Below are 13,056 nucleotides of genomic sequence, written 5' to 3' on the forward strand. Positions count from 1 at the left end.
AAACTGCCCCATGGCAGGGAATTCACAGGGTTAGCCCGGGATATTCTGGATCTTTGAGGGAAGCGCTGTGGCGTTTGACTTGTGTCAGATACTGCATAAAGCACCAACTTAAGGTACTTCGCCATTTCCAACATTTCACATTACATTCCTTTCAGCGCTGTCGTATCTTTGCAAATCTGGGTTGTCAGGGCAGTTGCTACGATAAAAAGCAAGTACTTTGCAAAAACCAAAATGGAACAGAAAATGAGTACGGTGGGGTCCAGTCGGATTCCAGAGTTTGAGATAACGTGCAGTGTCCATCAGGCACACATTGTGGCTATTTAAGAATTGTGGTTATTTAAGAAAACATTATTTTTTCTTTCAATGTATAGGTACTTTACAGCTACTAAGGTTTTAGGACATAAATATATATTAAGTCCTTTGGACCTGACTGTTTAATAAACAAAGCTGTTACGTACTTTTTTTTTTTTTTTTTTTTTTTTGGCCCAGGGGCACCGTGAAAAAGTTACTGACACACTAAAAGTACCATGGACTCAGGAAGTTTGGAAACCTTTGATTTAGGGTCTAAAACCTTTGATTTAGATTTTTATATATATAGTATCATATTCTTTTGTATAAATGGATTCATTACATGTACATTGTCCCATAATTTTTAAATGAATATATCATGGTGATCTTTCTCTGTAAATGCATATAACTCCACCTTATACTCTTTAATAACTACATAGTGAGTGCACCCTTGTATGAGTAGAGTGTAATGTATTTAACCAACCCCTAGGTCATAAATATTAAAGTTATTATCTTTTTTTTTTTTTTTTTTTTTTTTTGCTGCTGTAAACAACGATGCAAGGAACATCCTCCCACACAAGTCCAATTATTACTTTAGGATAAATTTCCAGGAGTGAAACTGCTAGGACCGGCAGATATATTTTGGTTTGAGTTCACACAGCCGAATTCCTCGTGAGCAAAATTCTAACAAACCTTTCCCATGCCCAGAGCTTAAAAGTGTCCACTTTCCACATCCTCACCATCCCAGGCATTATCAATCATTGTCACCTTTGCAAGTGTGTTAAGCTAAAATAAAAATCTCATTGCTTTTTCATTTCTTTGAGAATCCTGTCTCATGGTCATTTGGTACTCATTTTCCTCTTGTGACTTGACTGTTTTGGGTTCTGTGCTCACTTGTCTCTGTGTTTTGCTTTGGACATTGGGATATCAAATGATTACATTTACTTGGATCATATATATTTTATCTTTTACCTGATATTTTATGTTTTCTGGATCTTGTTCTTTTTGTTTCTTTTCCTCTTCCCTGATTTTTGCTTTATGAGTCAAATTTTGTGTTAGCTTTTGTTACTCTAGTTTCTATTCCAGTCATATTTACTTTTAAATCTTTAATTAAAAATGGCATCAATTCATACAAATAACATTAAAGTGTGTAAAGTAAAAAATAGAAGGGGCGCCTGGGTGGTTCAGTCGGTTAAGGGTCTGGCTTCGGGTCAGGTCATGGTCTCAGGGTTCGTGGGTTCGAGCCCTGCTTTGGGCTCTGTTCTGACAGCTCAGAGCCAAGAACCTGCTTTGGATTCTGTGTCTCCTCTCTCTCTGCCCGCCACCCCCCCCCCCCACCCCCACTCACACTTTATCTCTCTCTCAAAAATAAACATTAATTTTTTTTAATTAAAAAAAATAAATTTCCCTTTGCCTCTTCCAAATCCCATTCTTCTTGATAGGTGTCTTAACCTGGTACATTGTAAACAAACATTTTGTGACTGACATTTATTTCTCTGTCAGCATTAAAAGAAAAGTAGTTTGTAGATGAGTATCTTCTTTCTAATAGTTCTGACGTGCCCTAGGTCATCCCTTCTAATCTGATCCACTGCCAGAAATTCTAATTCTAATCTCTTCTAGTCTTTTTTTAACTCAAGGTATTTTCTCTCCTTTTATTTATTTATTTTTTTTTTTTTTTAAATCACTACTCTTTTTTCTGTTCTATCCTCTCTTTCCAGGAAATCCTTTTGTAGAAATTCTGAGCCTCTGAGATGGGGCAGCCATATTATTTCAAAACAAAACAAAACAAACAAACAAAAACCACAATGCCCAATCCCCTCCCTAACCCAATTAATTTCCGGCAGTGGGGCATTGGTTTGTTGTTTGTTTTTAATGTGTCCGAGTGATTCTAAAGTGTAGCCCTGATCCAGACAGACCAGATAGCAGCTGGTGAGGACTTCCTCGGCAGCTGTGGGGTCCGTGGTTCTCAAAGCACAGGGTATAGCAGAAGCACCTGGAATGCTCATTAAGAAGACAGATGCCCCAGGGTGGTTCTGGGTTTATTTTTAGCAAGTGTTCTAGACGATTCTGCGGCCCAGCAGTTTGAGAACTTCCCGTGTGGTTTGCGGAGTCCCCACCTCTCTCCCCACCCCCTCCCCTGCCCCCTGCAGGCTCTCCTCTGAGCAGTTCACATGACTATAGGGCTTCACCTGAGAGTGTTAGTGAGGAGCCATAGGTCAGTCAGCACGGACCCCTATGAGCCCTGGCCATGTGGGCCAAGAGCAGACTGAAAGACCGGGTCCCCTCTCAGAGCGACACGGGTGGTAAAGCTCCAATTTCCCTTAGCGTGACATCCACACAAGCCAGGTGCTCCGCTCTGTCTCAGATCCTGATGGCGTTTCTGAAATTCTGCAGTTTCCTCTCCATGGTGTTCCCAATAGGTCCACTCTTCTCCCTTCTGCTGAGGGGTCTTAGGGAACAATCCGGTTAGATTGCAGAAGCCAGTGAAAAGTAGGGGGAAAGCAGGAGTGTCTTTAGAAGTCTCCCTGCTTTGCTGAGATGCTTTTTCCCTCTATTATTAGCTCTTCGCCTCTCGGTTACAGAGGCACTACTCTCTGGTTTTGTTACCCATATTAAGACCTGGCCAGGAAATACTCCCCATGTGCTGAGGAGACCCTCTCCTCCATAGGGACCCTTTGTTCCACATTTCTGAGTGTCTTCCATATGTCCCCTGGCCAGTGCCCACCAGCTGCCTCTGCTTCCAGTCCTGCTGCTCAGAGCTTGGGGGTTTCCCAGGCTTCTGTTGGGGATGTAGCTAATTTCTTTTCAGATGACCCTGGAATCGTAAGTGGTTCCCAGTCAGGTGACACCAGTTCAGTCCATCTGCTTCATACCTTCCAAAAATTTCTCAGTTTTATCACCCGCTGATAGCCAACGTCTGTGCCTCTACATACTGCGGATTTGTTTGTTTTCTTTTTAATTATATTTTACTGAACTCCAGACTCTTGCCTGTCCCTTCTGCCTGGACCACTTCCTCAGAACCTCTCATGGCTGGTTTCACTTCTCAGTCAGCATGGGTGTCCCTTCATCAGAAAGGTCTTCTGTGATCAGTCACCCTGAGTGATCACCCCATCCATCCAGCTCTTCTCCACCACATCCTCCCCCTGGTTCTCTTTCTAGTTAGGACTTAACTAGGACTATGTCGGACACATAGTAGGCATTCAAAACACATAAGTTGGATGGAAGACAGATGAAGGAGTGACTATTTCTCTGATCATTTCATTGGTATTTGGGAATTAGGGAGGTAGGTACATAAACATAATTCACCATAAGGACACTGGGATTTCCCCCTTCTTTCTGTAAAGACAGCAACAAAGTATGTGATCATTCGGGGAAGTGGTGGTCACCTGACCTGTTAGTTTATCCCAACCTGTCAGCACTTTGTCCCCAAGGGAATGCTATCTGCTCCTACAACTAGTACTCTGGTTCTGGTCTTATCGCTTAGGTTTCTACTCTAATCAGAATGCCTAAGACACCTAAGGCATTCTGTGTACATTCAAACAGAGTCAAGTGATTTAGATACAAGTGAAAATAAAGAGAAGCTGTGAGGCCCTTTCTTCTCCCAGCAGGACATTCCTACCCACTCAGATGCAGGCAGTGGTTAGGAACCTACCTTTGGAGAAGCACAGAGTCTGGGATCAGTGCCAACCTCCTGCTTCAGCCTAGAGATGGTCCCTGCTCATGACACAAAGCCTTAAGATAACCAGTAGAATAATCAAAGATCATTTTTTCTCAGTTTCAGCTTAATTCAATAAATATGAATTGAGAACTTACTGTGTGCTCAATTCCAAACAAGAAGTTCTGTCAAGACTCAAATGTAGCAAGGTGCCTTAAACATGCCCTCCCATCTCCCAGACCGAGGATTCCTTCTCCTCTGGCAAAGGACATTGATAAGTCATTTGGGCATAAAATCAGGCTCTGAGGGCAGAGTTGTTGGCAGAGACTCAAACAACAAGGGGCAGGGCTTGTGACTTAAGGCAATGAGAAGAACGTATTTCTTGTAATTTTTGTTCCTGAGAGGGGAGACCTAAGCACAGTGAAAAGCAGGGAAGAGCAGAGTGATGGGAGAGACCAGGCCTCTGTGCAGGGCCAGGAAGAGCCCTAAGACCACAGCGTCCAAGGACTTTGCAAACACAGGAATATCAAGTATGTGATGTTTTTTAATGTCTGCTGCTGGCTGGTGCAATATGTACCCCCTTCTCAAGACCCTTGAATCTCAGTAAAGGCTTCTACCCTCCCGAACATCTCATGGGAAGGAGTTTTGGGGTGAAGATGGGTAGAGGCTTATGGAAGAGTCAAGGCAGCAGGTAAGAAAGCAGGACTCTCCTTGGGAGCTCAAGTTAGTCTGAGGCAGGCTTTGATTTCCACTGGGCCTGGGCAAAGGGCTGCAGGCAGGCTCATTACAGTGTCCAGGACAGACAAAGTCTGCATTCTACAGAGTTCAGCATACTCTCTCTGCCAAGTGGAGGTTACAGACGGCCCAGTGGAAGACAGCAACAGGACTTAACAAAATAAGTGGCAAGATGATGTAGGATAGGGCATGAATAATAGAAAATTGTGCTTTAATCCTTTTTCCTTCTCAGGCAAGCTATTAGATCTAGAAATCCAAGGATGAGAAAGCATCTATTCAGAGGGCAATTAAAGACTACCCTTTTAAGGATGAGCAAACTACACCTCAAGTCTATCTGATGGAAATTCTGAGAAATCAAGTTTAAAGAAAAGAGTGGTAGCCAGGGCTCATCATGGAGGAAAAATCAGCCAAAAGTTGCCAGATTGCAGTTGGAGAGAACCCTGTAGTCTAATTTTTTTTAATGTTTATTTATTTTTGAGAGAGAGAGAAAGAGACAGAGCATAAGAGGGGGAGGGGCAGAGAGAGAGGGAGACACAGAATCAGAGGCAGGCTCCAGGCTCTGAGCCATCAGCACAGATCCCGATGTGGGGCTCAAACTCACAAACTGAGAGATCATGACCTGAGCTGAAGTCCGACGCTTAACCAACTGAGCCACCCAGGTGCCCCGAGAACTCTGTAGTCTAAATACCATCAGGAGAGTGTCTCAGGGAGGTCTCTCAGAAATATTTCTGGTCATGTCATTAACCAGATAGTGGATCTAACAAAAACGTGGCATTACCAGAATTGTGGTTCGTAATTTACTCTCTCCACATGGTTTAGCTTTCTCTCTCTGCTGGGCATGAGTGAAGAGCTACAAGGAAACTGGTTTATCCTGCTTGGCCATAGTATCCGCTACCAGCCTGCCTGATCTGCTGAGTAGCAGCAACTGTCCCCAAGCTTCCTGTGCCCAGCAAGTCTGATAGAACTATTAGTCCAGGGTATTAGTCAAGTTTCTTCTCTGTGGTGGCCAGCCTCCAAATATGGCCCCATCCATGCCTTTCTTCATCTTATGCGTGGGTCACTTCTTACATCAAGATGGGATAGGTCCCTACTTTTTCACCTGGGCTGGTGTTGGTGCCTAATTTGACCAATAGAGTGTGGCAGAAGTAACATTCTGAGAATAGGTCATAAAGTAGCTCCGTGTCTCCTATCACAGTCATTCAAAACATTTGCTCCTGAGATACTCCTTCTTAGAACCCATTGGCCATGCTGTGAGAATGCCAGGCCACTGAAGAGGTCATGTCACCAACAGCCCCAGCTGAGCTCCTAGCCAACAACCAGTATCAACTGCCATGTGATGAGTTATCTTGAATGTGCAGCCCAATTGAGCCTTTCAATGACCCCACCCCCAACTTCCAGCTATAACTACTTGAGAGACCCCACGTGCAAATCCCCTGGCTGAGCCCCAGTCAACCCAGGGGACAGAGAAAGAATAATCAATCACTGTTTTAAGCCAGAGTTTTAGGATGATTTGTCACAGAACAATACATACCTGGACCACTCCCCATCAGAGTACTCAGGACCCTCAGGCTACTCTAGGGGCATAAAATAAAATTGCCATCATTCTTTCAAAAGCCTTGACCCTAAAATGGCATCCTTGGATATTTGCTCTTTAAGGAACTGTCCTTTGTTTCATAATTTTTCTAAAGACTCAAAAGTCTTTTCAAGATGGCTTATGTATGTCCCCAAATCTTAGTTTAGACCTCAAATGAGGGAAATGTAGTGGAAGGCAAGGTAGTAGGAAAAAAAGAACAGGCTTTAGAAATAGGCAGGCCCATGTACCGATTCCAGACTGTGTGGCTTTGGGAAATCTAACCTCTCTTGATCTCTGGACACCTAAATACAAATATCCACCTCCCTGGCATATATTGAGATTGAATATAGATGGCTGCTTCCTCTGAACCTGTCTTTCTTGTTCTCAATGTGGGAGATTTCTACCATGCTCTTAGGTTGGGGGATCAGCTGGAATGAAAGATGGACTCCCTTGGAGAGCCACCTGTCTTTGCTCTATATTGGTTTGGGCTGCCCAGTGGGATGTAAGAATTTGGTAAGAATCAGTGGCACAGAGCACCAATTAAAGAAAAGACATCTAGCTAGCAATTAGAAAATCCCATCAGGATAAGGACACATCACTCACATCACTATACACATTTTCTTATTGATTTCCGCTTAGTGTTGAACACTTGCTGTGTGAAAATGCTATGGTGAATACAAAGATGCATGAGACATGGTCTCTGCCCTCAAAGGGCTCACAAGGTAGCTGGAGAGACAGTGACATACCCTTGAAAGGCTAAATGATGATGCAAATGTATGTCATAAGGAAGCATCTCAAAACAATGGTTGGAAACAAAGGGGCTGTGAGTTCCATGAATTACTCGTTTGAGTTGGGCCGAGGGAAAGTTATTGTTCCAGTCACCTGGAGATGTTTTAATTTTCAAAATTATTTTATAACCAGAGCCCATTCAGTGGTAGCAACATGTTCAAATCTGATCTTGAACCTTAAAGAGGATGATGCTTGGAAATACCCAAGTGCTGCAAGAAACACACATTGAAAGAAGCTGAGCCGAGAAGCTCTTAATAGAACAGATCCCAATAACCACATGTACTAGGGGGAAAAGGAGCAGATGTGGAGCCTCCACATGTAGAAGGAGGATTGTGAATAATGGATAGTTGAGGGAACCCAGATGTTGAATATTGTCACCCCAAAATGCATACCCATCCCAGAACCTCCGAATATGATTTTATTTGAAAATAAGGCTATTTCAGATGCAGGCAGTTAAGAGGAGCTCAAACTGGAGTAGGTGGGCTCCTAATCCAGGATGCCTGGTATCTTTACAGAAAGAGAAAACAGACACAGACACACATGCACAGAGTGCATGCCACATGAAGATAAACACACAGGGAGAGCACCGCGTGAAGACGGAGGCAGCGATTGGAGTGACGGAGGCAAGAATCCCCAAGTATTTCTGGCAACATCAGAAGCTGAGAGAAAAACACGAGACAAATTCTCCTCTAGAGCCTTCAGAGAGAAAGCCTGGCCCTGCCAACACCTTTGATTTTAGACTCCTAGCCTCCAGAAGTATGAGAGAATAAATTTCTGTTATTTTAAGGCACCCAGTTTGTTGGTAATTTCTTACGGCCACCCTAGGAAACTACGGTATCCAGGTGCCCTCTCTATAGACCACCTTATTTCTGCTGAAGTCTGACCTTGCAGCTCTCTGGATGTCCTCATCTGTGTCCTATGTCTCTGATGACGCATCTAACATGACAGTCCACGCTTCCTAGCCTGCCCCCAAAACGACCTTTCTCCCACCCATGATACCACCATGTAACCTGGTAGGATGAATGTGGACCCGCTGCGTGGGTACCAGAAAATGGTGACACTAGCCGTGTGTACACATGAGGCAGCCACTACAAAAATGGAGTGACTTTCTACACCCGGCTCTTGGGGAACAGCTTTCCATCAGGGTGAAGCTTCCACCAGCGCTACAAGTTTGGCAGGCAAAGAGCAAATGGTGGAGCCCGTTCCAGCTCACAGCATGACCCCGGCAGAAAGAGGCAACGTGCCGCGGTTCTCTGGGACTCACATCTGCTGCTAACCTCAACCTCAGGGGACTTCTCCATAAACAGTAGTTTCTGTCCCCTGGCAAGCTAGCAAGTGTGATGGGTTCTGTGGCTTGAGTTCAAGAGAATCCAGGCTCTGTCTTCTTGTCTTGTTGTAAAAGGCCCGGCCTGGAACTTTGGAAGAGATGTTTCACAGAAGTCCCCAGGCTTGACCGGATGGGCTTGGTCTTTCCACTGTGACCCTGCTGGGCTAAGCCTGGCGGTACAGAGTTGTGCACAAGATTCTCCCAAGCCCCAAGCATACAATCTCAGAGTTGGAAGACGCTCATGCTGGTGATTATGCCCAGCAGTGCAGAAATAGAAGGGTTGGGTTTGAATCACTTCGGTCCAGAGCTACGCCTTCCAATACAGTAGTCTTAGCTACATGTGGCCACTGAAGTGTGAACTTTAATGATTTAAAGTGAAATATAGTTTAAAATTCAGTTCACCAGATCAATACTCCTCAAAGTTTGGTGTGTTTTTTTTTTAATTTTTATTTTTGAGAGGAAGAGAGAGAGAGAAAGAGAGCGAGCATGTGTGAGTGGGAGAGGGGCAGAGACAGAGGGGGAGACAGAGGATCCGTAGCAGGGTCTGTGCTGACATCAGTGAGCCCGATGTGGGGCTCGAACTCACGAACTGCAAGATCATGACCTGAGCTGAAGTTGGATGCTCAACTGAGGGAGCCGCCCAGGTGCCCTGCTCCTTAAAGTTGAATGAGCGCTTAAATCACCCAGAGATCTTGTTGGGCTGAGGATTCTGAATCCACATGCCTGAGGTGCGGCCTGAGATTCCACTGCTGGTCCACAGGCCACTCCTTGCGTGGGCGGTTATAGCACGCGGCTTGCGAACTAGGACCCTATTGCTGCCTGAAGGGTCAGGCGAATAAATACACAAGTGAACTGCAAAAGGAAAGACAGAGCTGAAGGAAATGGTCTGAGGAAGATCACGTGGTTTGAGGAGGGTCACATGGGCGTGAGTCAGCACAGCGAGGTTAAGAGCTGCACTCTGGAGCCACACCATCCAGACTCGTCTTGACTCCATCACTTCCTAGTGTGTCCCTGGGCAAATGACCACTAGACCTCAGTTTCTCTATCTGTATAATGGGGACAGTGCCAGTACATTTTTCACAGAGCAGTAGTGAGGACTCTGTGAGTTAGCAGAGTTAAGACGCTCGAAACAATGCCCAAAACATCATAAACACGAAGCAGGTGGTTGTGAAATGAACACAACATTCTGCTTCCAGGCAAGTGACGAGGGTTTATCCCGATGCATTTCTGACCAAGGGTATGTCACTTGGATCTAAATAAGACTAAAAATGGTGGAGTTGAGAGTTGGGCTCTAACTGACCGCCATGGTCCAGAGAAGCCAAATAAATGGGGTTGTTTCATTTTCTGCAGACAGGAGCCACTTGGCAGATATCTTGGTGAGCCTCACCTAAATGTTGCCCCTTGCAAATGCCTTCTCTCAAGAGACATTCTACTGTTGGCTCATGTTGAGTAAAAGTCTGCAACCGGACTTTGTACAGGTTTTATAGAATCTATCACTTAAATTTGAGACATTGCCCTTCGCCATGTGTCAGCAAAAGAGATTTGAGTTGTTAGAGGGAACAGGACACAGGTTTTTGCCTGGCATTGATCATTTTTTAAACCTTTGTTCTCCCCAAAAGCAAAGAGCCCAGCCAGCAGCGAGTCAAGAGATGGGGCTTCTCTTTCGACGAGGTATTGAAGGACCAGGTGGGGCGGGACCAGTTCCTAAGATTCCTGGAGTCCGAATTCAGCTCCGAAAACCTCAGGTAACTCTCTCGAAGTTGGGCGCGGTGTGTACAAAGAAATTTGCAGAATCAGTCTCTCTTTCTGCCTCCCTTTCTCGATGAAATGTGATGGTTCAAACTCAAAGTCCAGCTAATCTGTCTAAGGTTGAAATGGAGAAGGACAAGCTTGATGCGTCACTTGGGTATCACCATGCTAGCACTTTCCAAAACCAACATTTTTGTTCTTTAAATGCAAACATTTGTTCAAGTTATCGGAAACATGCCTGCAATAATAAGTAAATGATCAAATGGGTTTTATGACACCGTGCGTTAACTAAAACCAGAAAACCGTGGAGCTTCAGAGTGGAAAGGCACCTCAGAGAACCTCTCCTTCAAAACTTCTCAGTCTGGGGTCCTGAATACTTGACAAGCTAACAGGAAAACAAGAGACATCCCTGAGCTCACTTCAGAATTTCAAAAAGCCAAAGTAAATACCACTCAATACCTGGCGACATATCTGTAAAAACTAATTAAAATATGCTTTTCCTTTTGGGGGGGAATTCTATCAACGCCATGTCATGTTTGCTCTGGTCACCTGCCACCAGTGAGAACATCTGATCGTTTCCGTTGGTCTCCAGCTAATCAAGATGAGGGGAAATCTATTGATGTATTAATCATTGCTGTTCAGTGGAAGAAAAAAACCAAAACTTTCAAAACATGAGGTCCATTGAGAGAGGGGGGGAAAGGGTGAGTATTCAAAGGGAAAGGGTTTGTTGTCATGAAAAGTTTGGGAACTTGTGGTTTATTCAGGCTTCTGCTGTATCAGATGTAGACACAGAAGCCTATGGAAAAGGTGACTGGTATAAGACCCCTGAGTGATATTAGCAAACTGGTGGCTTCTCAGATGGACATCTCGGGGTTTTTCTCTTGGCACCAGCTTCTTTTTTATACGCTAGGTTAATTCCCATCTTCCAAGGGTTGCTTTTCTCTAGCAAGGGTGATTTTATTAATTTTTTTCTTATTTTTTAACTTTAAAAAGTCCGAGAGCTACTGTGGGCAAAGGACTGCTCGCTCCAGGGTTAATGTGCAAAGTCCATGTTATTTATTTGGTAGTAGAGACCATATCAGCCCCATAAATCAACCACACAGTCTTTATCCCACACCTATGCTGTATCAAGCCCTGCAAGAGTCTGCCAGGGGATGCAGAAAAGTCAAGATGCATGATCCTCACCCGCAGGGATCTTGCAGGCCCTTGACGAAAAGGCACAAGAGACTATTAAATCATTAAATGACTGTAAATGAGAATAAACACTAAGAACTGTTTTGGAAGTGTTTTTTTCAAAAAAGGGAGGAATGAATGTAAGCCAGAGTAGGCCAATCATAAGCTGGTCTTTGAAAAACACACAGGATACTGATAGACAAAAAAGAAGGAAGGAGAGTATTCTACGTAGGAAGACCCAACGAGCAAAGGTGTGGCCGTGGGAGTCTCCCACGTCACACAGATGCCAGTTAACTGTATGTATCTATACCTTTCTAGGCGGCCAGGTACCTGTTGTAAAAACAGACTAAGGCTGCATATCTGATTCTAGGTCAGGACACAGGATTTCTTTCCTTATGCTGGGGCATTATTCTAAACACACCTCAGAGCTTCGCTTCAATTCCTAGTCAAGCATTTGGAACAGAAAGCTTGACTTCTAAAACTCCTCATTACGGTGGGTTCAGACCAGCCTCCCAGGCCATAAATGGAGGTGGGTCCTGATTAGGAAGCCACACCCTCTATGGCCAGCATGATGCCCTCAGACAGCCTCTCTGTGCCCTAGCTCAGCCCCAGGACCCACCCGGAGCTTGGTCCCCATGAACCACCCCTGGGAGACCATTTCTCTTTGTCATCTCTGTCCCACGCAGGTCCCCAACATAAAATGGTACAGAGGTCTCCTTTACCTATTTCTTAGCCCATGAGTGGCCTTATGACCCCCTGCCACCTGCACCATTACGGAGACTTGGAAGAACGACCACAGGGTCCTGGCCATTCTGAGCGGGAGCATCTACTGGCTCAGCACCTCCTGCCCAGTCTGAATGTAGCCAGGGCCACATATCGGTTCAGACTAGTGTAACGAAAACGCATTACATTTAGGGCCAGGAGTACATGGAGGAGCGTGTCCCCGGCAGGTGCTCAGCACCTCATCCTGCCGTTACCTCTCACGCCTCCACCAGCTCCTTCCCCCCCCCGCCCCCGGGCCAGGAGGCTGCATTCAACCCTAGGTGAAAGACTGTCGGGGGGGGGGGGTGGCCTTGTGAGTGTGCCGGTGACTAATCTATACCCGCAGCATGAATGCATAAATCCACACTTAAAGAGGGTCCCCTCTGATCCATGACAGGAGAGAGGATAAAGAAAATAGAACAGCCGGAGATAAAAAGTACAGCCCAAGAGCTTATAAAATCCTCTCTGGAGGCCCAAGTTCCACTTTTATGATATTCAGCATAATTGGATGTATGGGGGAAAGTTCAGTTTGAAATCACACAACTACTTAGGACTCTTCGGTCATCCATAACCAGGTGGTTTCTCCCCTCCCCTTTGGGCCACAGATTTTGGCTTAGCACCCACCATGACCCAGGGCCCAAGGACTCAGAGCTGTCCAGCACAGCCATGGCACCCTGCAGATGCACCCCCAGCCATGTGAACGGGGCCCCCTAGAGCTGCATAAGGGGCATAACTCAGGGATCCTGCCAGCCCGTTGTGTTGGCCACCTTGGGGGGGTCATCTCTTCGCCCCAGGATCGATCAAACAGCCCGGGCAACAGGCGTCAGAGGATGCGAGGCAAAGAGACCAACCAGAACTCGACTGGATACATTGCAAAGGGCATCTGCATTTTGTCTTCCTGTGCTCCCCTGCATCTCTCTAGCTAGAGGGGTGCTTAGATCATCACATTTTTGCCCGGCACCTGGAGTGCCAGTTAAGTAGCCAAGTGGTTGAATCGGTACCAGA

At 45.4% G+C, this 13,056-nt stretch overlaps 1 protein-coding gene across 15 annotated transcripts in view; it reads left to right on the top strand.

Moving 5' to 3' along the window:
• Positions 1-13,056, top strand: part of RGS6 (regulator of G protein signaling 6) — a 603,251-nt gene that overhangs the window by 531,615 nt on the left and 58,580 nt on the right. For all 15 annotated transcript variants that reach the window (XM_019451344.2, XM_019451340.2, XM_019451341.2 and 12 more), the window contains one exon: positions 9,987-10,112. In XM_019451344.2, the coding sequence (XP_019306889.1) occupies positions 9,987-10,112 (126 nt within the window). The remainder of the gene's footprint in view (positions 1-9,986; positions 10,113-13,056) is intronic.

This window comes from Panthera pardus, unplaced genomic scaffold, assembly GCF_024362965.1.
Source record: "Panthera pardus isolate Hobbes unplaced genomic scaffold, ASM2436296v1 HiC_scaffold_24, whole genome shotgun sequence".
Taxonomy (NCBI): domain Eukaryota; kingdom Metazoa; phylum Chordata; class Mammalia; order Carnivora; family Felidae; genus Panthera; species Panthera pardus.